Source organism: Lepidochelys kempii, chromosome 3 (assembly GCF_965140265.1).
Source record: "Lepidochelys kempii isolate rLepKem1 chromosome 3, rLepKem1.hap2, whole genome shotgun sequence".
Taxonomy (NCBI): domain Eukaryota; kingdom Metazoa; phylum Chordata; order Testudines; family Cheloniidae; genus Lepidochelys; species Lepidochelys kempii.
Window position 1 is genome coordinate 94,921,007 of NC_133258.1, and position 27,700 is coordinate 94,948,706.

Consider the following 27,700-nt stretch of genomic DNA (forward strand, 5'->3'; position numbering starts at 1 on the left):
AAATAGAATTATCAGTCATCTACAATAAATGGCATCCATGTAAGTGTTTAATTTGGTCCATTAGAGCAGACAGTGGCAATCTGAACGCAGATCAGACAGATGCATGTATAAAAATGCCCAACATCTCTGGAGTATTTCCTACAGTTTTCTTTTAATTTTAGCATAGGTACACAGTGACTGATATTTCATATTTAAAATGTGATCCTATATAATTATCTCAGACTTTCATTTTTTTTAAAGTAACAAGAAAATACAAAGTCAAACATCAGACATGGCCATAAACAGCAAATAATTATGTGAAAGATGAATAATTCAGCAGTTCTGAGGAGGCACTCAAATGATCTTTTAAAATAAGAGGCCAAGATGGTGTGTGAAATACATATCTTAGAGCAGTTAACGTGCCCAAAAAAATGAGTAGCTCAGTAATGTAGGTTCAGTGTGTCACCCCTTCAAAAGAGAGACAGCCCCTGATGCTGGAACAATTTAGTCAGGATTGTGGTGGATTCTCTATCGCTGGCAATTTTTAAATCAAAACTGAATGTTTTTCTAAAAGATAAGTGCAAGGAATTATTTAGGGGAAGTTTTCCTGTCAGTCAAACTTGCTGATCACAGCGGTCCCTTCTGGCCTTGGAATCTGTGAATCTATGAATAATACATAAGCAGATTGTAGTGTTGGTGCAATGAATTTTTCCATCTACAAAGCAAAATGTGCACTTAATATTAGCATTGCTATCCTTTTATTTCTTAGGGGTATTAACATTTGCCATTGTCACAGACCTACTGAGTTTGGATCCAAACACTAGATTCTGTGTGCTTCTAAGCCCCCTGAGTCTGATCAGCAGCCAGACACCAGGTCTGGCCTCTCAGGCTCACCCCTAGCCTAGGAGATACAAACTTCCTGGCTGGTACCCCTTCTTGGAAGTGGGACTCTGTGCTCCAGCTCCCAAGGCATCAAGACCAGGGCTGGACCCCCAGTCTCCCTAGAATCTTAAGCATGCCCTCCCCAGAGCTCTACCCTTGTGGGTATTCCAGTTTACAGTTTAGTCTCCAAGGCATGGCAAAGCAACTTCTTAACATACACACTCAACTCAGAAAAAACATGGAGACTTACAGATCCATGCAAATAACAAAACCTGCCTTCAAAAATCCTCCTTCAAGTGTCCTCACTGCTCCTAGAATCCTTTGGGTTTTGGTCAGTCCTTTCAGGGTTGACCCTCCTCTCCTCCTGCCCAGCCTTCAGGTTCTCTCTTCCTGCCCTGCAACAAATTCTCTGTAGCTTGTTTAGTTCTGGTGGGCAGAAAGGTTTCCTCTGACTCAGGAAGCATGTTGCTTTAACAGCAAGGTAATGCCTCTCCCTCTCTCCTCCTTTTTCTGCAGGGGAATTTCCAATGCTCTAACCTCATCCCCCGACCTTCCCCCTCTCCCCCCATCCGTCCCCCAGACAACCTTAGATAACCAATTTCCTTTAGTTTGGCTAATCTCTTTTATATACTCGTTGTTCTACCAGGACAACCCCATTCTCTTTGAATCACTTCTTTATTTGACTTGTAGCACAGGGTGTGTGATGCATGGCATGGTCCCTGTCAGCAAACAGCTGACTCACTACACGCTGAAGGTTGGAATTGTATATAGAGGTCATAAAATCAATCAGAATTCATAAGTCATTCATAAACAGTTTCCCCAAACCTTCACAGGCAAACTAGTGACTTTATGCTGCAAAATAAAGTCCTGATGATGAGTGATCCTGAGCAATCCACTCAAGGACTCCCATGAATTTAAGTGAGCCTTCAGAGTGCACAGCACCTTGCTGCATCAGACCTTACATTTCATTGAGCTGCATATCACTACATCTGAATGTTCCTATTACTTGAAATGCATACTGCTGCACTGTGTCTATGTCTGCACAAAACTAAATCAGATGCCCAATATTATATTTCATATCTTTATACTTCCAGCAACTATCAAACTTTAATCCAGACTACTTTAGGCTTTGTTTTCATTGAAGAAAGGGGTATTATTATTTTATTTTTATTCTATTTTATTTTATTTTTATTGTGAGATAACTAATGTGTGTTAGCTATCCTGATGTAAAATCCTTGTGGAGACAGGCACTGTAGTTTTTACCAGGAGGTAGCTAGATGAGGTCAACAATATACCCCAGGCTTTAGTTGACATTGCCTAGTTTAACTGACAGGAAAACTACAGCTTGGGTTTTGAAAACAGCAAATCTTTGTTTCTGCTTTTTTTTAATTGAAAAACCAGAAAGTTTCTAGAGAAATTAAAAAAGAAAAGGTCATTTTGGAGCGTGGGGGAATACCCAGCCCTGCCCTGGAAATAGCTAAGATACCAGCCTTTTGCCCATTTGATGGGTAGTGAAGTGGCGACTCATGCTGAGGCAGAGGCAGGGGTGAAAGTAAGTCGAGTGACGCTGGGCCAGCTCTGGCCCCAGAAAGGGGTGGGGCCTAGGGCGGAAGGGGCGGGGCTGAGGGGGTCAGAGCCAGCCCCAGCCCACCCTGTAAGGTAAGTGCTGCCCCTCCTCCTCCTCCTCTTTCCCGCCCCCCCCCCCCCAGGTAGCAGCAGCAGCCTGGGGCTCCGGAGGCTATTTAAAGGGCCCCGGGCTCCCCTGCTTCTACTGCCCCGTCCTTTAATTGGTCTCTGGAGCCCTGGGGAAGCGGTGGGGCTCCAGCGGCTATTTAAAGGACCGGGGTGGCAGAGGCAGCTGGAGACCCGGCCTTTTAAATAGCCCCTGAAGCCCCCGCTACCCCAGGACTCTGGGGGCTATTTAAAGGGCCTGTGGCTCCCCTGCTTCTACTGCCCCGGTCCTTTAAATAGCCCCCGGAGCCATGGAGTAACGGGGCTCTGGAAGCAATTTAAAGGGCCTGGGGCTCCAGCACTGCTGGGAGCCCCAGGCCCTTTAAATTGCCCCCTGGGGACAGGGCCGGCTTTAGGATTTTTGCTGCCCGAAGCAAAAAAATTTTTGGCTGCCCCCACATTTTTTTCATGCCCCCGGCTCCACCCCAACTCCGACCCTTCCCCAAATCCCCAGCCTTGCCTCCTCCCCTAGGCTGTGCAGCATTTCCCTCCCCCACATTGCTTCCTACAGCTCCCCCCCTCCCCCCGCGCGCACTAGCTCACCTCCGCTCCGTCTGCTCCCCTGAACACGCCGCCACTCAGCTTCTCCTCCCTCCCTCCCATGCTTGCCACGCCAAACAGCTGTTTGGCGGGTGGCAAGCCTGGGCGGGAAGGGGGAGAAGTGGCGCGGCGGCAGAGCGCTCAGGGGAGCAGGCAGAGGCAGAGTGGAGGCAAGCTGGGGCGGCTGGGGCACATTTCTAGGGGCGGCATGGCCGGCGTGGGAATGCCGCCTCTAGAAAGGTACTGCCCCAAGCACCTGCTTGTGTTGCTAGTGCCTAGAGCTGGCCCTGCCTGGGGAAGCCAGGCTGCCCCAGGATGGTGCACCGGCTCTTGCCGGTACACCGTACCGGGGCGTACCGGCTTACTTTCACCTCTGGGCAGAGCTGATGCTAAACATCAGTGAAGTATGTGGCTGCTTGTGGCACACTTTTGCCCATGGCTCCCCTTCTGCAACCCCAAGTGCTAGGGCTACAACTGGCTGCAATATAGTAAATGTTCCTTTTTTAATTTAAAAGATAGAAGGGTGGAGCTTCCTCAGGATAATGAGTAGGAACTTCATCGTGGGGATGGAGGAGAGAGCTGAAGAAACTGGCAACCCTTCCCTCTCACCTTCACTTCTGCCTCTTCCTCACTTCCCCAGCTGCACATTCATGTCCTTTATTTATATGAGACACCAGCACAATACTGCGGGAACATCTGGTACTGAAAGGCAAGAAAAGGGAAATACCATCTGAGGCAGGGCAGGGGGAGAAGGTGTCCAGATCTGCAATTTCTTGTTCTTTCTTTTTAGTTTATCGTACTTTGGATGGCTGCTTCATAGCTGAATATTCGTGAATATGTCCAAAGTTTTCTTGAGGGGGCGCCTGCATTCCATGGATTATTTATTTGTAAAAAGAAAAGGAGGACTTGTGGCACCTTAGAGACTAACACATTTAGTGGGGTGTGTGTGTGTGTATGTCAAAAAACAATCCCAAATAAAATTTTTACGAAAAAACGGAGACATTTTGATTTTGATGTGTCACCGGGATGCTTTCTGCAAGTTGTAGTTCAGGTACTCTCATCCTCCTACATTGGCTGGCTTCCCCGGATGGACAAGGGGAGTTATACCAATTATCGGGTCAATGGGGAAACAGCCACAGCTTTAGGGTTACATATTTGTAGCAGTAAAAGTCAAAATCTAAATATTAAAAGCACACTAAATCCATCCAGAACTAGAGTTAACTTTCAGCTATACTGCTACTTAGGTGCACTGTCACCAAGAAAAAATGCATGAAAAAATAATCATTTACACATTTTACTATGTACAAAATATTACAGGTCTACCTGGCTTTAGTTAGAGATTATTTCCCATCTGCACAATATTGTGTCCTAACTGAGTAGGAGCTTCTGGAAAGAATCACACAAATTCTGTATATAGATTTAAATTAAGATTCCATAGGCTGTGTGATAGTGATTAGCCTCAGAATGAATCTGCCATAGTAATTTGCAAGCCATAGCAGGCTATGAACTTCAGTGGGTTTCATGGGCATGGTGGCCTAATTAATGTCCTTCACTTTCTTAGGATCTTACTGAGACACCATCTCTGGAAAATGTACATCCAAAAAATTCTAACATTCTGGGTTTATCTTACATTTGTCTGTGTTTAATGTGAGGTTCTGTTAGCCGACGGCCAAGGATGTTTGGTGAGGTGCCAGCTATGCCCGTTTATACCATCCGTGACTTTAACCGCTAGGACGCACTGTCCCTTTGCGGCGGGCAGCCCGGGCTAGGCTGACGGATGCCCCAAGGTCCTAACCACCCGTGACTTTAACTGCTAGAGCTCAGAGCTCCTTCGCAGCGGGCAGTCAATACTGACTGACAGGTGCCCCAATGGCAGCACTAAGAGCCTCTCCACACCCGTGACTTTAACTGCTAGAGCTCAGAGCTCCTTCGCAGCGGGCAGCCAGGATTGACTGACAGGTGCCCCAAGAGTTTGCCCCGTGGAGGCGGCACAACTCAACGCTAGGCTCTTAGTACTCTCACCTAATGGCCAGGCTTTAGAGCCAAAACGGCTGAGGTTCTTTAATTGTGTTGGCTGCTTTACAGTAAACCAGAGAAAACAAGTCAGGCTTATGCATAAATGGTTACCAAAATTTATTAAGCTAGATTCTAATCATGTGGTTACAAAATTGCTAGTGCCTACTTATTTAAATGTAGAGATGTTACACACACAAACAAGTTACAAAACTGAAGCCACAATCCCAAAGAAAGAAAACAAAGTATAGAGCTCTATTTCAAAATATGTGTACACTAAAGATAGGAGATCAGGTGTGGGTGCTTCTTACCCTCCTTGCATCTCTCGATTCCAGCGGTGCCAAGCCAGGATCGGTCACTCAATTCCGCGGAAAGACGAATAAGGGACAAGGCGTAGGGACCCTCTTAGCTGCAGAAGCCTTGGGAGGCTGTCACTTATCTGACCAGCAGATAGATAGTGAAAAGCACTCAAAAATCATGGTGCTGTAGGTCCCCTACTTATACCTCTGTACTCCTTTATTCTCTTTCTCATTTCTTATGCCAAATTGAGGCTGGTCTGTTGGGGTGACGCCAGCTTTCGCAAGAGTAGTTTACACTTGCAAAGGAGAGAAACAATAAGTTTCGACTACTGGACATTTCTTTTATCAGGGTAAATATTTTCCCACCTAGGATGTTGGTGTGTGTGCATCATGCTATTTAGTTGGGGCTAAGAGCCATGTCTGTCACAGGGCCTCTGCCTGCTGTGAGCTTAATCCTTGTATCTGCTCCCAGAGGCACATTGTAGCAGCACACCTGTGCTTTCACAGCTTCAAAGGGTGTGCTGGAATATATGTTAAGTGCCCTGTTCCTGCTTCCTCCTGTGTTTCCAGCAATGCTGGTCTGAGGGGGGGGGCTGGCTGTCTGGCTACAGGTTCTGTTTCTGCAGTCATTCAAAATCAGCTGCAAGTCGAGTGTCATGTTCTTCAGATGTGGTGCCAAATACTAATATCTCATCATTCATGTTAAGAACTCCAGAGATTCCAGCTAGTAGCTCATGTATGGTGTTTTGAAATATTTCTGTGGCTGAAGAAATGCCAAAACTGAGTTGTTTATAGTGCATAAACCCAAGCGTGTCATGAAGGTTATTATGTACCTTGACTTCTGGTAAAGCTCAAGTTGGTGGTATGCTGCTCTGAGGTCAGACGTGGAGAAGAATTTAGCTACATTCAGATCTGCAATAATCTCATCTATAGTGGGGTGGATGTGTCATTTACATTTAATAGCCCCATTGGTTAAACACATATCCATGCAGATTTTGATTTTGCCTGATTGCTTTGGTTTGTGGGCCACTACTATAGGGGATACCAATGGTGTGGGGCCTTCCACTTGCTTGATGACTTCAGCCTCTTCCAGATGTGCTTATTCTTCTTCCACCAGCTTTCTGACATGAAAAGGACCATGTCATCAGTTGAGCTCCACATTTGTAGCATTTTACATATGTCATCTCTGTGGTTGGACCCTGAGTTTTCCAAATTTGGTTTCCATCTTGATAACTACACACTCAATTCCTGATTGAGTTCCTAGTGTGGAGTACATGTGCTGTCTCTGTATCTGTTGCCAGGTTGTCTTGCTCTATTTGTTGAGCATGTGTTTCTGACATCTTGTTTGCTCAAGCAGTGTCCATCCAGTATTCTGATGAGTCATTTGGAGGTCTTGGAGAATTTGTCTTCTCAGTTTAGCTGACAAACATCCTTGTTTTATCTGCCCTCTTATCTTGCGATCCACTTTTGTTAACTCACATGAAATCACAAGGTGATGTAGGCACTCATGATACTCAGACATGTTTTTCCTCTCTCACCGATGTGCTTGCTGAAACATATATTGATCATAGTCAATATTTTTGTGATTTAAAGTACTTTGCAAGTGTAGGTAGAGTCATCTTCCTCCGTCACAAGAAATAGATTTTCTAACCTTTTAAGCCAATATTCCCATCTGGGTCCCAGAGTGGAGTAAGATTCATGGACAAAAAGCTCAGGGAAGTTCAAGAACATTTTTTCCAAGTTCAGACTACAGAACTGCAAAGCATACTGTGTGGCTGTGGAATATGAGGTAGACCCTTGATAGATTTGTCACAACACCTTGGTTAGCAATGTTATGTGCACACTTGTTTGTTTATTCTTTTTGTTATTTAACTTAAGAGGGACATGTTCAGGCTTTCTGATGCTCTCCAGAAGATATGCCCAACACTTCCAATCTGATAGAGCAAGGTACAGTTGTTGCAAAGTGCCAGTTACAGCACGGCATGAGTGTGGCTTTTGCAACTGCAGGAACAGAGACTCTTTTTTTCTGTGGGCAGCATTGTACAATCTAAAAACTCAACAGCTACAAAGCTCGTACTTTGTTTTTTGTTGGTTTTGTTGTTGTTGATCCTCATTGCCAGTGTTGTTTCCTAACTGAGTAGGAGCTTCTGGGAAGAATATATATGCTGTATACAGTTTTAATTAACATTCCACAGGCCACTTGTTTAATCCTGAAGCTCAGAGAACACAACATGCAGCTTCTTGACTGTAGCTAACTGGACTCTCCAGTAAAAACCTGAAATCTGAAATGGACTAAAAATACTAAAAGTGCTCTCTGTAGGCTATTCATTTGGATTGAGTTGCTTCTGCCAAGCCAACTGATGAACAGTGTATTCCAAGATAGAACGTCCATACGAATTTTCTATAGGAAATGTAAGAATTTCTATTTATATGACCTGGCTGGTATACCTGAGACTCTAAAAGAAAAACCCGGCATGGATCACAGAATGAATTCTCCATAAACACTACACATGAGTTTCTCTTCCTGTAAGACTCCTGCGGGGAATGGTGGGAGAATGGAGAGGGATACCATTAACAGTTTCACTGTTTGACATTTTGATGAGTTATAGACACATTATTTATATTTATGGAGGAAAGAAAGCTATTAATCCATCTCCCATAAATGGCTCACAGTCAATAGTTGTGTGTATCCTGTGGTAACACTGTTGGAAGTGGAAGTCTTTTAAAATCCATAAAGGCTGACAATTGTAACTGAAATGCTTTTCCTCCTTTCAGTAACCTAATGAATGAACTATACTTTAAAAACATATTTGAGTAAACAGCTATATTTTGGCTTATCATTTAGTTTAAAATATTCTCCCAGTTGTAAGTTTTATCCTGCCAATTTGTCTGATACCATATTACCTTCCAGAATAGGTATGTATCGAAAGCTTTATATCAGCTTTTAATAAATCAGGAGATTTTTGCTGCAGCTAAATTATGTATGCTCTGTTAGATTTTAGTAATAAAGTACCAAGATATAGTCACTCTCAGCACATACAAACTAAGGCATAGTGGAACATTTTGGCCAACTTTTAATCAAAAGTTTAAAGGCTCAGTTCAGTGCTATATTTATTACAGAACGAGAATATTCTTTTTTAGATTGGGACCTCACCACACTTAAGAAGTTTGGGCTATGGTTGATGTGCAAAAAAAACCAACAATACTTATAATGTGAGCATTAGTGCTAATGGAAGCTCTGGCTTGGTAAGGTGTAAATTTTCCACGTAATTCACCCAGTGCAAGTGCTTATTCTACAAATCCCCATGTGCACCTGTAGATTGACAACTGTGGTGAGTTATGAGAGGTTTTCTGAAGCAGAAAAAAAAATTATTGCTAGTAAAGCCTCAATCCTTAAGATACTTTTTATGTGCTTTAACTTTGTGCATATCTGTGTTTCCACTGAAGTCAATGGGACTACTTATGACAATCAAGTAAAGCACATGCATGTTTGCTGAATTGTAGCCAAAGATGCTGATCCAAATTAAAAGTGAGTCAATGGAAATCTTGATTCTGGCCTAAATTAAGATGACCAAATGATTTATCCTATAACTGAAATCCTTTAAAGTGGTAACAGCTTTAGTTCATATAAAGAATTATGGAGATCTTAATTTAGATTTGGATAGAGCCCTGTGTTCATTGATGGAAAACATTTTGAAGAAGACCCACCAAAAAATATAACTGGACAACCTTACAAAAATATGCAAATAGTCATACAAAATTTTAATAACATTCCTTTGCTCCTTTTGTGTTCACTTCCAGAGAGTATTTGCACAAATGAACTTTACAAGCATGAATGCTCAGAGGTGGGGTAAGGTGTGGGGGGAGAAAAACTCTAATCTTGCATGCTTGAATATTTCCCAAAAGTAAATTCAAATTGTATATGCAATTGTAATATTCACAATTCACTGTGTCTGTTAGTTACATAAGCAATATCACCAGGAACACAAACAATCCAGTATGATTTATGGAACTAGCCAGAACAGTACAAATATTTAATTTCATATATTCACAACCTGCAAGTCTTCATTATTCACTATTGCACATAATTTCAAATAGTAATTTTCTCAAATTTATTTGCTATTTGTTGATAATTTATGAGGAAAAAAGACAGGAAAATAGTCCCATAAACTACTTAATATAGATGTCTTGGCCAGCTCTACCCCAAAAATATTGTAGCTCTCCATTGCATTCACCTCTTCTCTCGTTTTCCTAATACATTCTAAAAACTTGTTTCAAATGAAAACATAAAATAAAAGCTCAATTGTGTGTGGGTTTAGATCCTAACTTTTTTTTATAATATATCCAAACAGATGTCTTTAAACAATGTAAGATGTTTATTAGAGTAGAACCTTAATTTTTACAAACACAGATCTTATGAGTTACCAGTTATATAAACCATTTTTCCCAACTGAATTAAAAAAGCACATAACAAAAGTAATATCAATGAAGAACAAGTCAACATCTCCCTTCATATTCTGATGCCTTCAGTGCATTGGAAATAGCTTTGCAGTGATTTTAAAGACAAGAAGAAAATCAATACAGTGCACCATACTACAACTTATGCACTAGAGTGTATTTTGAGATATTAAATTTTATGAACTTTTCAATTTTTTTATGAAGTCTTCAATCCCCATTTAGTGTAAAATAGGGATACTGCCATCACTGTAAAGTATTAAGATCTTGTTTTCAAAATTTGGGGTCTGCACAAATGCAGTTTTGTCTGTACATTTTTGAGTACTATCACCTGCAAACACCATTTGGAAAATTGCAGACTTTCATATCTTTGTTGGCAGAATCCTGAAAACTGACATATCTCCCAGATAACAGTGCATAGATTGGAAAGTTATTGGGAAATCCTCAGCAAGGAAAAGTTGACTTATTATCCAAAATCAGCCCTAGAAACACTTTTTTACCAATTTGTTTCCCTTTCCAAAAATATGAAAAATTAGATACCACATGAGTTCCTGAGGCTTGTCTATACAGCAAGTTACTATTAAACACCAGGGTGTGAATCAACAGCACAACAGCTTGCCACACATTAACATCCGATATGAGTTCTGATACAGTACACTGAAAGTCCCAAAGTGCCATTTGGCTTACTACTAGTAATAGCAAACTGGTAGTCCGTAGATTCATACCTTGACTTATCATGCAGTAACTTGCTGTTTAGACAAACTTTCAAACAATGTCATATGCAGCCATCACATACGGTTACCCCTGAGTACCTGGCATTATGATTTTAAATACAACAGTCCTTGTCTGCAATTCTCAGCTGGTGTAAATCTACATTAACTCTATTGTCTTTACTGGAACTATGCTGAAATACACCAGCTGAGAATCTGAGACTGCCCAGTCAAACATAATGTTAGTTAACCTGTTACAGCAGGATGCATTTTTCCACAGTAGAGAAGTTAAAAAAACAACAAAAAAAAACCAAATGCATCAAAGCCTGAAAATAAGCAGTACTAAAAGGAATTATATGTGATGTATAGGATTAGAGGATGTCAGATATAGTTAGCACTTGCTTATCCAACACCTGATTAATTGCTTCTTCAAATTCTGACGTTTCAGGTGTAAAACTAATAGGTTACTCTGTTTGCTGTTTATTTCAAGTAAATTTAATCCTCATGAGAGATGGCAGCTTGATGGCATTAGAAAATAAAGTCATGTATTTATCCACTGATCAGCTACCAACTTACCCTAATCATCAGTACTGCAGGCTCCGCCATACCCTCCTGCCAATGTACCTCAACTCTGGCCCACAGGTGAGAGAATAGTTTTAGTCTCTATGCACAATATTTATGTATGTAAATTCTCCATGACCAAGTATTTCAATCTTTGGCTCATCTGCCACATCTAATCTAATCAAAGTACGTATTTTACAGCACTCATTACTGTGATGTCATAGTGCTCAACAAATATTTAAGTAATTAAAATCTGAAAGTACACTGAGAAAATAGTAACATCTTTCTTTGTCCTCTTTCTTCCAATATCATTTATTGTATTAGCAGTTGTACTTTTTTTCTATTTTTTTCCTTCTTCTTGTTCTATACATATTTTAGAGGGAGCTTTTGTAGCCCTATCACTATAACATCTAAGCACAGCACAGGTAGTTCAGATTTGCTAGGCAATTTCAGTTAAGTCCATAGTGGATTTAATGGAGCAATCTTCTCTTCACTTTTCCTTCCCTAGGTGATTGTTTTTGTGGGGTGAACATAGCAAAGAGATTGTTCTTCACTAGGTCCATTCTGTTCAGCAAAGCAGCTAGTATTTAGGCATGTGTTCTTAAATTCCATTGATTTCAATGATATTTAAATTCATGCTTAAAGTTTAGCATGCATTTAAGTATTTTTGCTGAATAAGCATGTGCTTCTGTACTTTGCTGAACTGAGGCCTCGGTCCTTAAAGTGTGATTATTTTGTCATTGGGCCAAGGTACTCCATAGCATAGCCAAGACTGGCTGCCAAGAAAGCCATTGTTGATGACTGTTCCATTATTCCTGTTAACTGCACTTGATGCAGTAAGGTCCTGGTCATGGTGGCTCTTAAAATATCTCAGGCCCAGTCCACTGAATGCTTTGAAGATCATAGTTTCAAGACCAAGATTTAGAGTTTAATCTGGAATTCAGTGGCAAGACTATTAAAAGTCTGCAGCACCAGGTTGATTTTTCCATTGCCTTCTCACTTAGCATGTGGGATGTCACACTTGATTTCAGCTGGAGCTTCTTAAATGCCATCATAGTCACATCCAGAAATAATGTGGTACGCTCACACACAGTATAATCATATTCATAAGGAATTATATTGTTCAACGGCAACTTCTTGAACAGACCATTAATAAATGGGAACTTTTATAGAGAAACCATTTAATATTCTAATGTTATGTCTCTGGTTTTATTTAAAAATAATAGTTGAAATGTGTGGCAGAATTAATTATTAACACATTTGTGTGCCACAGAGAAAAATAAAGAGAGAAAAATAAAAGATAGAAAAGTGGCTGGCTGGCTAGGTTGTGAAAAGCAGAAGCAGCAGAGTTTCTGCTGTGAAAGTAGGCACTGCCATCATAGGATACAGAGTAAGCTAGATCTAAAATCAGCTAAGTTGCTCATAGAAGGTCACCTGTACATAGTACTATAACAAGAAGTGAATTCTTCAAGACAGTAGTTCAAACTGCAAAGGAAGAAGCTAAGTGTGTGGACAAAGCAATGGATGGAGACAAGTACAGGTCCATAAATGGATTTTTCAATCCCTCAAAAAAATTTTTTAAATTTTGTCCTATCCTGAATTGGGCTGAAAAGCCAAAGTCTCAAAATTTTTGGTGAACTGAAATTTAAAAAAAAAAAAAATTCATTTTAGATCCATCAAAATGTTTTGATTCAATACATTCAAAATATTTTTTCTCATTTTTAATGTAAAATAACATACGTTTCCCAATGAGAAGTCATTCCAAACTGCAAAATTAAAACATTTCATTCTGAAATTGTCAAAATGGAACATTTCAATATTATTAAAATGTTTTCTCAAACTTTTCCAAAATGAAAAATTTGTCAAACTGACATGTTCCTTCAGGAAGTTCTGGATGAGACAAATCCTCATCTTCTGACTATAAAAAAAAATTCATTAAAAAATTCAGCTATTTTGACCAGCTATTTTGAAGACTCTGGTTGGAAACAGTCCAGCACTCACACGGAGATGGAATAACTCCTCAAGTCTGTCTATAATTACTAAGATTCTTTGAGAAAATAAATGCACTGAACAAGAGGTCTGGGTTTTGGTCTGCATATTGTACTTTCAGGCTAGAAAGGACACCGTGTCTTGAAATTCTTTGCCTTGAGTTATCTTTTGGAAGTGTGCAACAGTTGTTCCAGCTGGAATTGAAGTAACAATGAACAGATTGTAATGTTCTTCAGAAAGAAACCCAGACCAGGAGGACTTTTGAGCCCTTCTGCAGAGAAAGCTTTAAACTTTCTGTCAGGAGCTATGACAAAGCAATACTAATTTGGTGATTCAAATTTGTGAGATCTGTAGAAAAATCATACACCACCTTTTCTGACTCCTGTGCTTACAAATGGATCAATAAAGCCATCAAAGCCTCCCAGACAGTTGGCCACAAAGTGACAGGAGTTGAAAGATAAGGCTATAAATGTATATTTTTTTCAAAAGGAAATTGCAAGAAGAAAATAAGTAGATATAATTTATGGGAAAAGTAGTAGGTTACAATGCCAGTGAAAGCATTGAAGGCTGCTTATCTGATTTGTCTCAGGATAGCAACACAAGGCAGAAAATCTTATGCTACTGGGGAAACTCTTATTATGCCAGAAGCAACTGACATATGTAAAGGTATTCTTGGAGCACAGCAGAAGCGGGCTAGAACTAGACTAGACTAGAAACTATTTCTGTAGTATGTCTGAAAACACAATCAAAGACACGACTTCTGTTGTAAAGCCTCAGCTCTTGGACAGAAGTGGCGGTAGGTTTTGTATTCCAGTTTACTGGATCTTCCAACGATGTTGGGCTGGGATGACTACACGTGCTATGTTTATTTGTACCCTTTTCAATACCTGATTTTGTGAGGAACTGATTTCTTACAAAGATATCCCTATAAATAAGAGAGGATCTGAAATCTGACGAGGTTTGGATAACTTTTATTTTCAAATAGCTTAGAGCAGGAGGAAACACGTTGATGCAGTAGGATTTGCACTGATGAAATAACGATCGCAGGGAAAAAATAGATGTTTTCCCCCCCTTTTCTTAACTCTAAGGTAAAACTTAGCATTAAAACTAAAAGTGTACTCTGCTTTTCATAATGCAGCTAACACAGTCTTGTAAATTGTATGTAAACCCTCCATAGTTTTTAGCCCGTGGTTCTCTCACTACGCTTTGTGTACACTTTTGGTTTATTAGTACTGCATTGTGGTGGCACCTCTTCCAGGCAGGGTGGGCTAAACATACCTCAGAACATTGGCCTTCTAGGGCTTCTTGAGTTAAACAAAAGACTTCTCCAGTGGAGCCTTATTTGCTGACTCTGCAGCTCTCCCAGTCTCTACTGGCTTTGGGAGGTGGATAGGAGCATGAATGGACTACATGGGGATCAAATCACCACGTTGTTCTATGCTCGTTACCTCTCTATCTGCATCATGGGATTTTTCTTTGCTTTATCTAGGACTTTTAAGCTCTGAATTGAAGTTTTCAGAATTGTATTGGCTATGACAGAGTCATCTTTGTTCAGTCCTTTTAAATGTTGTTGTTTCTCTTAGTGCTTGTGCTACCATAAGGATGGCCTTTGTCAGTGAGAGGGTAGTTGCATCTTAAGCACTTTGGCAGGTGGGCTTTTATGAGGGGTGAATTTCAAGTACATGAGATGATAGTTGGCTGGTCTCAGAGTCATCTGTGTTCTAAAAATGTTGCGGAAGATCTGGTTGTTGTTGGCATTGTTTCAGATGTGAAGATTATTGAACTAGCTCTCCCTACTGAAAACCCTCCCATGTTTTGTAGTGTTAACTAATGTGGTGGCCTTTCTGGTCATTACCAGATTAAGAAGTATGTCTTAATAATGAGGCAGTTTGCATGAGTCTTCCAAGAAAACTGGCAGACACCCCCCCGCCCTTGGGATATATTGGAATTTGCCTAGTGTGACGGGGCAAGGCCAGATGGCTATAGAAAAGTAGTGGGAGATAGATATATTAGCTCCAGGCTAAACAAATCCCTGGTACCAGGATAAGTGAAATGGCAGCTGCTCTAGGTCAATTAGACACCTGGGGCCAATTAAGAATGTTCCACAAGGCAGGGAGAATGCTAGGTTGATTGGGACACCTGAAGCCAATCGGGGCTGGCTGAAACTAGTTAAAAGCCTCCCAGTCAGTCAGGTGGGTGTGCATGTCAGGACCTGTGGGAGGAAGTTGTGCTGTTGGAGAGACTGAGTAGTACACACCATATCAGGCACAAGGAAGGAGGCCGTGAGGTGAAGTGGAGCTTGAGGAAGTGAGGGCTGCTGTGGGGCAAGTAGCCCAGGGAATTGTACATGTCTTGTTTCTAAAAGGTCAGCTACCATAGCTGATACTATTAGGGTCCCTGGGCTGGAGCCCGGAGTAGAGGGTGGGCCTGGGCTCCCCCCCCACACCTTTGCCCCCTGATTAATCACTGAGACTGGGAGACAACAGAGACTGTGCAAGGAAGGATAACTTCTCCTCACCTCCCTCGCTGGCTTATGATGAAAATGGCTCAGTAGACTGTCTCCAGAGAGAGAAGGGTTACATGGAGGGTGACAGTGAGCCTCTGAGGCTAGCGAAATCCGCCAGGAAACGCAGGACCCACGGAGGCAAGGACAGAGCTTTGTCACACTAGATAAAACAGTTATTTAGGTGATAATCTTGCTGCAGCAGAGAAATGGACTGACTAATCACTACATTTTTTTCTTCTAATTTTTGGGATTCTCTGTAAAGTAAAAAAAAATATTACAATTGTTACTCTTGTAGCATCCTGTTAATGACGTCTCTGTGTCCCATGCTTTTAGCACAGTAACATTTTGTATTTTATATATCCACATTAGGGTCCCTGTGCTTTCTTTTTGCCCCACAACATGAAGGGGAGTGAAGGAGTCAGACTAATAGTGTAAAGGGCCCGTACATTCATGAAAGTGGGGAACAATGCTAATGTGTGCCATATTATGCCCCTTTCTTTGACTCCATATGAGTCTGAACCTCCATGCTAATTCCACGTGGTTGGAGATAGGTGCCATTTCAAGGGGCATACAGGAGGGAGTTGGAGAGCAGCTACCTTATGCAACACATTTTCCTCTAAAATTATGGATATCTACGGTCAAGTTTATTGGGAAGGGATTCTGCAGGGAAGCCAGTGGCAACATAGGACTGCAAGAGTGATGCATCATGGGACCTAACCTACAGCTCAGACATCCATGGTCCCTTCCCTTCAAGGGGGAGAATTTAGCTGGAGATTCACTCTGGAGGATCCTCATTGTCTGGAATCGTGACCTGCAGTGGAGCCAGTGTCTGGACAACCTAACATGTGTAGCTGGCTTGTCATAGGCTGCCTAATTGGCTGTACTGATGGATTGGTTGGAAGTGTCAACAGGCCAGCTCTTAAGCCCAGCCACAACAGTTCAGTGGCTGCTCAAAGCGTTTCCCCTGTGATAGCCCCTGCACCTGCTTTTTACCAGCCCAGCTCCTGCTGTGCCTCAATCCACAAAACCTCGTTCTGACCCTTGGCTCCAATTCCTGACTTTGATTCTGGCATCTGGCCTCTAACCACGAGGCACAACTGTAAATGTTCCAGTCAATGGCACTCAGACACTCACTTCTTGCAGGTTTATCCATGCAGGGGGAAAGATGTAGCTCTAGATTCCCTCAAGTACCTTTCCTGCTACTAACCTGGGCTGTAGAATGCCTCTCGGGTGTTACAGTGCCATATTAAAGGCAAGAAGCTGGTTCCTAAAATCTAAGCAAATTATTTCCATTTGTTTATCATGTTAATTGTTTGATTACTTCCCTAATTGATCTGAACAAGGATACCTAAAGGTTAAATGCAGAGACTGCTTCTTTATTAAGTAGCTATTAACTCAACATGGGTGGATAGCACCCCAAGAACCATACAACAGGGGATTTCTAGTCTAGATTTCAATGGTGAAAGATATAATAGAAACCATAAGGTCGGAGTGTGATCTCATCCCTTTAAATCACCAGCTAGGAAGCTCATCAGGATGGCCAGAGTCCCTGGCCCCCACTCCACACTCAGGGAAAGGTGTAACTATGAAGGAGCCTGAAGCTGTGCAAGACATGGAGACTAGAGCCCTCACTAAACCAAACCAGTTCTTAGGACTAGTGCTAGAGAGACCCCCCCCAGCTGCAGTTAGAGGTCCACATCTGCAGTCTGCACTTGATTCCCACTGTAGAGGAGGCCAGTAAGTAACTTGGATGTCCCCCTATCACACCTTGTTGGGCAGCTAATGCTGAACCAATGCATCCCTTACTTCTTAGTGGCAGTACTTATATATCATTCACAGCCCTTGGGGCATCCAGAACAGCAGCAGCAGGGTAGACAGGGAGGCAGGCTGGCCATCCTACTTTGCAGCATCTGCAGCTGTGGGTTCCTCAGCAAGCACTGCCATAGTTTCATCTTCTACTCTACCTTTCCCTTCCCAACATACTTGTGGTCGCAAAATTGGTGCCAGACTAAACGTGCCCAGGTCTAGGGAGGAGTTTCCTATTATAAGTTCCAACTTAAAGTCTGGGAGCCACATAATTCCAAGGCAGTCCAATGGCACCCTGGGGGTCTGAGGTGGCCAAAGGTACCAGCACACACCACTGCCCTGCCCATCACAGGGGCGCTGCTAGCTCCCAGTGATTGAAATAAGTGCAGCACCACCCCTTTGCCAGAGCAGGTGCTCCTAGCTGAGCCAGTTAAGGGGGTTGGGCTGCACCTGGGCTATAAAATGTCAGAGGGAGTTCAGTGAGGACAGAGTGAAGTTGCAGGGAGAGGAGTTGGACTGGGTAAGAAGACCCAGCTGAAAGCTTTCCCTTTTTGGGAAAGGAAGGCAAGGCCTTGCATCTTCTCTGGCTGCTAAGGCAGTAGGAAGGGATAGTACCTTGGGAATAAGGGGCTGTGTCCAGCTTAAGGCTGGGTGGAAGATTTGTTTTTGTGGTTACTTTTTGAATGGGCTGTGACTGGCTGACTATGACCATGTGGAGTTTTGCTTAAGGAGCCCTGAAGAAGGGGAAAATAGAGGCAGGGCACTGCAGATGTATCCCTGGCCAAAAGGGGATGCTTGGTGTTGCTCATTGTGTTGCACTCCAGAACAAAAGTAGGATCATCTCCCCAGCAAGTATGGGACAGATGAGGACCAAGTGAATGTACTTAGGGGAGAGGTCTAAGCTCCTGGCCCCAACAGCAACATCTCCAGATACATGGCTCAACTGAATCCCTAACCTGGCTAGAAAAGTGAGCATTTGCTTAAGGACTAAGGTGAGTGCTGATACTCCTAAAGTCAAGCTTTCCAATTCTGTCCCATCCTATCACTAGTTAATGTTTTTCTACTCCTAGAACCTACCTTATGCAACAAAGCTACAGTTTTTCTGTAGTTTCCATATGTCCATTTCAAAATTCACATTACATCACTTTTCTACAGAAATACCACCCTGTATCTCTCTTGCCGTTTCATTAGTGTTCTTTGATAGAAATCTATCTGGACTTGAAGTTTTCTTAACTTTTAGACTTTCTAATTTTTTGCTGACCAGTTCTGGCCAGACACTGATGTCCTATAGTTTTTCTTCTTTTTCCTTTTGGAATTTTCTGTTTCTGGCATCTGTCCCCATATGTCTTTGTGAAACACAGACATCTAAATTTTATCCTTGACTTTCTTTTCTGTCAATAAATTAACCTTTCTAGCTCTTAAAGGTACTACCATATCATTCAATGACCTCTTCTAGTTTATGTATCTGGCCTTTTAAAAATTTATTTAACCTCTTGTATAATTTTACTTTCTCCCTTTATTTTTCTTTAATATTTTTCTCTTAAATCAATTTTGTGTTTTCTTTTTCTTTTTTTTTTCTGTTTTACAAATGAGCTGTAGGCTGGCAGAGGAGTTTGCAAACTATTAAGTGTTGCAAAGTGCTGACCATTGAAAAACAGTCTTGCAGGGCCTAGAACAAGATCTGATAAATCCCCTTACATTACCAAGGTGTTGTAAAGATAAATTCATTAATATTTATGGAGCTTTCAGATACTACAGTGATGAGCACTGTAGAAAAGCCCATGAGAGAATTAATTATTCTGTATTCAATACATAAATGATTGGGGCCACATTGAATGATGACAATAAAGAGACAGTGAATAGCTATCCATTCATTGAGCAGCATATAGTATAGTATGTGATTGTGTCACTAAAAACTGGAGAGTTATTGACATTTTCTCACTTTTAGGTCCATGTCTTTGCTACCTTAACTTTCTTTTAACACAGTTTTTTGTATGTGACACATCAGTATACTGGGATGCAGTGGTGTCCTCCTTGACTCCTCCAACTCACCCTGAAGCATGAGTTTCAATTTAATGTAAGCATGAATTTTGTCTTGCATAGCAACAAATGCTTTTAATGGTCACAAAATTAGCCAGCTGTTTTAAAAACCTAACAGTATTTTCCTGGTGGACCTCCTGCAGAGCTGATCTCCACACTGCAAAGAGGAGTAACTCCTTTTAGAGATTCTAACTTCCTTGCTCCTAATTTCATAGAATGTCTCCTTGTTTTTGCATTATAGGGCAGAGTATAAAAAAAGACCTGCTAAGTTTTTATATATAATATGTATGTATATAATTTTGAATAACTCAGGCCCCTAAAAAAAAACCTCATCCCCTTTCTAATCAAAGGTATCAGACAGTACAATTGCTTGCATTAAAACTGCCATCACAGTCTCTCTGGTGTGGCACTTCTGGGTGCAGTGACAAATCTGTCTGGCTCAGCTGTACTCTGAATTTGTGTGGCAATCTGGGCTCGTTGAGGCAAAACTTAACTTAGCTCTCTTGTCAATGTGTGAAAGCTACTGCTCCTTTCATTATTAATATCATCAAATATTATCTTGACATATGGATATATTCCCATTCCATTTAAAGTGTCAGCTGTTTATTTCCTCACTCAGTTAACCTTTCCTACCTCCTTATAATTTGTTGAGCTATCATCCTTTCTACAATCTGCTATTTTTCTCAAAAATGCTGGGAAAAGGTGGTGTCATTCTGAGTGTTTCTCAACATAAATGTGTCTGATTTTCCATTCATGCTGTACATAAGGTCATAGGACTAAGAAAGACCCTTGTTTAAGCCCATAATAATATTTTGTTGCAGGCCTGGTTTAGGTCTTGCTATTCATATACATAGATATTTCAGCTGTATTTGTTATGGTCCCTAATGATCCTCTATATATAAGAAACTAAGCTAACATTTATTTTATTCATGGTACATGACCAATTTCAATGTGTGTATATATATCAGATGTCTTGTAAGAAATTTCTTAAGTTTAAGGCCCTACTTACGAATTTCAACAGCTTCTTCTTGAGTCCTGTTTTTGAGGGATTATATGATCTCTCTGGACTCCCAACTTGATGAGATACTACTATTTTGATGACAGTACTGTGGCAGGGGAGACTAGGTGCAGAGGCCCTGCATCACTCTGCCCCAGAGTGGAGTAGAGAGAATTCCTCCAGGCAGCCTAGAGTGACTGAGAGGAGCAGCCAATCCGAGGGGCCGATGGAGCAGCCAATCCGGGGCCAAAAGGGCCCTATATAAAAAAGCAGCAGAGCAGTGAAGTTCAATTGCTATGTGGAGTTTGAGGAATGAAGACTGGGTGCCTAGCTGGCGGGAATTGCAGCAGGACAAGTGGCAGGTCAGTGCAGGCAGGCTAAAGCCTGGGGGACTGAGCACAGAACCTGTCCAGGCCAGTGAGGGTACCAAGATGGGTCCCGCTCGTGGGGTTGAAGATGAGCCCAGGGAGCCTGCTGAAACACCACCAGCTGCGGGTACCGAGATGGGCCTGGGCTGGTTGGTTGAAGAGGGCAGTGCCTCTGGAAGAAGCCTAAGTGCTACGGCCCCATACCAGGACCATGATAAGAACTTGGACTATAAACCCTGGAAGTGGGGACAGTGTATGTGGGTTGACCGGAGGGCTGAGTTGCTGAAGATCTGCCAAGAGACCCGTCAGCCAAGAGGGGGTGCCACCTCGGTGTAAGAACTAAAACCAAAAGCAGGCTCACACTCAGCCAACCAAAGGGGGCTCTCCATGAGAGGCGGATGCTGCCCCCGAAAAAGGCGGTGATTGCAGGTATATTGGCCAGAGAAAACAGGGCACTTGTGAGAGGTGGGTGCTGACCCTATTACAAGTACCTACAGTAGTTTAACTTATATTAACTTCTATCTTGACCAGTGATTGGTTTCCAGATTATACTTTTTGTGATGATTTAGGGATCTGTCTGTATAACTTATGAATCCCGGTTGGTGTTATGAAGTTGACCTCAGCCCAAAGACCCTTTGTTGATGTGTATCCACTATTACTAACAGGGTTACACATCAAACTGAGGGCAATGGGGAATACTTAATTTTAATGACTGGGTGCTTTGTATGGGCAATAGATATGCTAAATGGGGATTGCTTGACCTCAGGAAAGGTAACTTCCTCCTCCTGTCTGAAGGGAGGGGGGAGGAAGGAGATTGGAAAGTTACTAGACTCCAAACAAAGAAGCCCGGGTATTGGTAGGGGTGAATATAAGCAGACTCAGAGCCACATGGGGAGCTTGAGGCGAGACACAGTGGAAGTTTGGTTATGACTGGCCTATGTCAGAGCAAGCTGATTGATGGAGAAGGCTCCATATTTCAGAGCATAAAGTATGCACTGGAGCAGAAGGACTCTGTGTGAATCCAAAGGACATTGACCCTAGCCCAGAGAATATCCTGGACTGTTGAGGAAACCGAGGCAGGCAAATGCATGTAGAGTTTATTATTTTTGTGCAGATCTGTCTATTTCTCATGTGATTTTTTTTTAAATAGAGTAATGTGTAAGAATTCTGTGCAAATTGCCTTTTATATGCTACACCTACCCGAAGAGATAAGCCATGGAGTTCTGGGAGAGGATGTGTTTAAGCTATAGGAGTGTCTGACAAGTCAGCACTGGTTCCAGGGGTTGTGCAGGAGACTATGTGGTTGCTGCTGTCATTATGGGGTACTAGACAGAGGGCCTGAACCCCAAAATATGCCTAGGGACCCCAAGACTGGGTCAGTGACTAGATGTTAAGAATCTGTTTGAAGTTTAAAACACCAGTGGATCCAGCAGTTGGATCTCCTCACAGCTGTCTGATGAACAGCCAGCAGGGGGAGCCTGTCTGGATCTGTTACAACTTCTAAACCCAAATTTCAGTTTCTAAGCTGCTTATAGATCTCTTAATAATGGACTTGCAACTAGTATTGAATGCTACTTAGAGTGTCGTTTCCAACATTGATCCCCAGTAGTTCACATTTTTTCACTTGTCATCAGTTATCCCATTTAGTGTAGAAAATTATGATCTTAGCTTTGAGAAATGCATTATCATACCTGTTCTAGCCATCTCATCTCGTGTTCCGTCGCTTGCTGTTCTTCACCCCCACCCAGCTTCATCTCTCATCCCAGACCATAAATAGCATATCCATCAACCAATTGATTTTTACAATAAATCACTTAAAATGGGAAAATGATAGCCTCATATTAAATGTAATCAAAAACAGTTTTCTACAAAATGCTCTTTTGTGGTTGGGGGTTTACCTGCTGAATAATTATAATTTCTGTTTTGTTTTTCTCTTCTTAGCTGTTCACCTGTATGTATTACAATTTTTTTATGTTGACATGACTGAATCAGAGTACAACTGTGGGTGACCTTTTAAGGATTTTTTTTATACAGCTTGTGTCAATAGAAACGGGGATTGTGAAGAGTTTTCTTCCCAACTCTAATACTGTATCAGTCTGTGACCTTAAGTCACTTTTAATTTACCTGTGACTCAATCTACCCACTTAAAACATGTCATAATATTTATCTCAGAAACGTGTCTCATAGTTTAATTATTTTTAAAGACCTTAAAATGTAGGACTTAATCAATCAGTGTCTTTACTCCAGTTTTACACTAATTATTATTGATTTCATTGAAGTTAAAGCTACATAAAACTGAAATAACTCACTGGTGATTCTGGCCCATGAAATATAGCCATGCCTTGAAGGGAAATATTTTAAAAATTATTAAAAAGTTTCTTCTAACTTTGGACCACAAACACTAATGACAAAATGACAATTATGACAAAGTGATTGTCATAATCATATGGCGATTGCATGGTGTCACAACAGGGAACAGTTAAGGTTGTTTGAATGCCCTATTTGTGTATTTGCATACCTTATCATGTTCGGATTTCTTTTAAGAGTAACTCTTTCCTGTCTTTGTAATGCTTGGTTTGAGATAACTGCAACATTTCTAAAATAGGTTTTTACCCTTATGTTAATGGTATGTACTCTCAGCCTTAACTCCATTTTAATTTAGGGGTTTTTTTGCCCTTGGATTTATACTATAGTTTGTCCTGCAGTGCCATTTTTCATGTAGTCTTACCTGTGGGCAATGCATCTCTCTTGCTCTCTTTGTATCCTTTGACTCATTAGCATTATGCGGTTTTCTGCAATGCAGCATGTCTGAGTTTCCATGACCATAAACAATGTATGTTTTTTTCTCTACAGGAGTTTTAAAAATTGTTTTGGCACATAGGTTTATTTCAGCAGGTGTGATAGTATGTCGGGAGATATGGTGTATTGGTTCTCTGCGGCAGTGCTGAAACACCAACTTCCTGCAAAAGAGATGCAGGGTTCTGCAGGCTGACCACATAAAACCAGTATTTGGCACCTATGCCCCAGTGCAACAGTCCAACCAACTGATGAGTGGGCACCATGCCATCTGAGCAGATGGGCTTGAATGTACAGAGCCAAAAGGGAATGTATGTGCATTAAGTGTGGATGTTGATGGCAGGCTTCCCAGCCAGTGATGTCTTAACAACTGAATGTCCTGAGTTCTTACATCTGTAGTTAGAGGGATGCCAGCCTTGCCTGGGATTAACTTTCAAAGAGTAAAAATAAAAAGTTGTAAAGAACTTTTGAACGGGGCTTATTAGACAAGAAGTGAAGGTAGAGACAAAACATAATGGAGTTTCTACCTGCTAACTCCTCTGAGGACCAGAATGTGCTAATGCCAGCTCCTTTACTGCATCCTGAATACTGCAGAACCATGGCTAAATCATGGGAAATGGTGCATAAGCACTCTTCTGGTTTAATGACACCTTGACAGATTTGTTCAGAAGAAGTATGGTTGTAGGTATGCACTCTTGCTACATGTGTGCACAGTCAAATATTGATTAATAAAGAAATACTTGTAGTACATTGCATCCTTTAAATATGTGCAATCCATTTTTATTGATACATATATATTTGTTTTCTGATTTCAGTGCAAACTGGACATTTTCAAATGCTACATTGTTTGCTTCAAGAATTTAATTACTCCTATTTTGATTTTCTGTTTTGTATCTTTTAGGCCTACTGCATGAAGGAATTCTCTTTATTTTATTGGTGTTACAACTATTGTTAATAGCTCATCTAATGATTCTGCAGATTTTTAAAGAAACTTTAATGCTCTACTGAACCACATTGATTTGTCAAATCCCTCGTTTACTGCAGTTCAGTTGTGTCCTCCAACTGCACTATGCTCCTGTAGTCTCAGCCTTCTAGGGCAATGAAGAGAATTCTGGCCAGCTCTGCTGACCCGTTGGCTTTAAACCAGTGGTGGGCAACCTGGAGCCTGTCAGGGAAATAAGCTGGCGGGCCACCAGACAGTTTGTTTACACTTGCACAGCTGCCCACAGCTCCCAGTGGCCACAGGTTGCCCACCGCTGCTTTAAACAATTGTGCTAGCTGAAGCCCCTTTAAAGCTGGACAGTTTGCAAAGTCACCAGTAATCATTCTCTTTGCTGTTCTCTAGAGGATTAAGTGCAGCCTTTATAGCTGTCTGATCCTTTTCAAAACAGCCAACATTCTCGCAAATCAGAACTGCCAGCTAGCAGGCTTTGGAGCTCTTTGTGCTCTGTCCCCCACCCCTAGAATGTAAATTTTTCAAAGTATTTTAGGTAGCTCTCACTGACTTACAAAACCTGGATTTTCCAAACTTTCTGGGAGGCCTTGATAACATCAGAAAACCGCTATTGTAGAGAACTGTGTATAGAATGAAGAAAGACTCTGCATTTCCTCTGTACCCACCCACCCACAGGTGCTGGAATTAGGGATGCTGGGGTTGCTGCCCTCCCCCTGGCTGAAGTAGTAATAACAACCCAAATACATGGTTTCCACCCTCTACAGCCCCACAATAAAAATTGTGAAGAGAATTCCTTCTATATGAAGTTATTAGAACATGTTTTATAAGACCAGACAGCCTAGCGTAGGTAAAGGTGATAAACAGATCTGTCCTAGACAGAGGAATGTGGGTTTACCTAAGTTTACATATGAGCAGTAAACAAGCCATTGAGCTAAACTGGAAGGGATTTTCCTGCACCTGACCTCAAGAGACTTTCCTGACTTGAAAGACAAAAAAAAACAAAACATCCCTTTGGGGATATAAGGAACAGAGACTCCAACTGTATCCTTCGTCTTAGGAAACAAAGAAACCAAGCAATTTGATCTCCGGGATGGGTGCTGGCCAGCAAAAGCTGGATATGAATTGGTGAGAAACTATCTTGAAGAAAAACTGTATCTTGCTAGATTAAGTTTTAGTCTTTTAGTTGCGTGGTTTGCTTGTAACCAGATCTACCTATATCCCTATTACATAGGGCTTGGCTACACTTACATTTTATAGCGCTCTAACTTGCTGGCTCAGGGGGGTGAAAAATCACCCCCCTGAGCGCAGCAAGTCTGAGTGCTTTAAAGTGCTAGTGCAAACAGGCTCCGAGCACTAGGAGCCGCACTCCCAGCGCTCGGCGCTAATCCCCTTGTGGAGGTGGATTAGCAGCTGGGAGAGCTCTCTCCCCCAGCGCTCGTGCGCGACCACATTCGCACTTCACAGCGCTGCCGCGGGAGCGCTCCTGCAACAGCGCTTTGAAGTTTCCAGTGTAGCAATGCCCTTAGTATCACTTAATGCATGATTCTTTTCTTAATAGACTTGTTTTGCTTTCATATAAATGATCATTGCTGTATAAGTTCAGTAAAGTGTGCGCTTCTAGAAAGCTGACAGGTTGGAGTGTTTTACTGTCCCTCTACAGTCAGTGAACTTAACCCTTTCTCTGTGAGGGTCAAGAGAGAAGGGACTGGTCTCGGCAGTCGGGCCAATTCAGGGCTGGAAGCATACTAAGGTCAGCCTGCAAGGAGTAACCAGGTTGGGCAAAGCCAGGATGAAGCTTGTGGGCTGCTGACAGGCTGTTGGGGCCAGAGTCCTGGACCAAAGCAGCTCAGCTACAGGACAGCCAGGATGACAAGGCAGACAGCAACCAAATTCCTTACTGGCCTGACTGAACCCCAAAATGTCACAATTGAATCAGCAATGACAGTGCATAAGGTCTTAGCAAAAATAATAATTTATTTATGTATGCATGAGGAGGAGAATAATTCCCTTAATAGTTACTCAAATATCCAACAATCCTAAGTGGCACTCAGAGACTGTTATGATAGGCATCAAGATAAGAATCTAGATAAATGTCAGTAGAGCTCTCTTCCTAGCTACTGGGTCTACTGATTTTTATCTTTTTCTTTCTGTTAAAAATTAATATGGGAAGATTTTTGGATCTCATTACTTGTATATTTTATCAGAAAGTTTAAATTGGTACAGCTGCTAAAAGCTCTATTCATATAAAACTCCATGACTGAATCATAATCATGATTCTTGTTTCTAAATTTCTTTGAAACAAGCCCTAAGCCCAAGGAATGTGGTCTATTTTTCTCCCCAGTAATATTCCTAAATCTGGCTGCAAAACAAAATAAGAAAATCATCCACTTTCTATGTTTCTTCCTGCATTTAAAAGTTCTTACGTGAAAAAAAATTTGCAAAAATTTAGTGTGTCATGATTTCAATTCCATTAAATCTGTATACCTTTTCAAGCATTGGGATTTCATTGAAAACCAATCCCTTCAGCTGTTTCTATGAAGCTTATTCTGCTGTATGTTTTGCAAAGTTTAGTAAGCACTCAAGAAATAGGAGCTGCACTCTTATTAACATCATGCGCAGCCAACTCAGAGGAAGTCTGCTTAGCTTTCTGGAAATAGCTATCTGGATGTGTTGGAGGCTTATACAATTTATTAACATAGCCACTCCCATGACCTGTATCATGATATCTAAAGATACATGTTACCTGCCATATTGATATGACAAACTGGCAAATCAATGTAACTTTAGCACCCTTGTGGCCAAGATGGAGTCTGCTCTGCAGGCAGCTCTGGCCAAGAGAGGGTGCGCGCAGGAATGCAGCAGGAAAAATTCCCTCCACCCCAGGGGTACCTGTTCCAAACCCCCCAGAGTGAACACACCCACCCACAGGAAAAGTACAATGGGTATAACAAAGGGAGATATTTATTTACAGAGGAATGAGAGGAGAAAAACAACAAGGGGAAATGTAGGGGGAGCGGTAGAACAGGGTTGCCTCCAAACCAAGGCCCCACAGGCCCAGTGGTAGCACAGTTTG

The 27,700-nt window shown here is 41.7% G+C and overlaps 1 protein-coding gene across 4 annotated transcripts in view; it reads left to right on the forward strand.

The window, feature by feature from the left end:
- NKAIN2 (sodium/potassium transporting ATPase interacting 2) overlaps positions 1–27,700 on the forward strand; it is a 780,527-nt gene that overhangs the window by 378,203 nt on the left and 374,624 nt on the right. For 2 of the 4 annotated variants that reach the window (XM_073337205.1, XM_073337204.1), the window contains one exon: positions 11,100–11,251. The exons of the other annotated variants lie outside the window; for them this stretch is intronic. In XM_073337205.1, coding sequence (XP_073193306.1) covers positions 11,114–11,251 — 138 coding nt within the window. In that variant the 5' untranslated portion in view covers positions 11,100–11,113. The remainder of the gene's footprint in view (positions 1–11,099; positions 11,252–27,700) is intronic. 4 annotated transcript variants of the gene reach the window in all.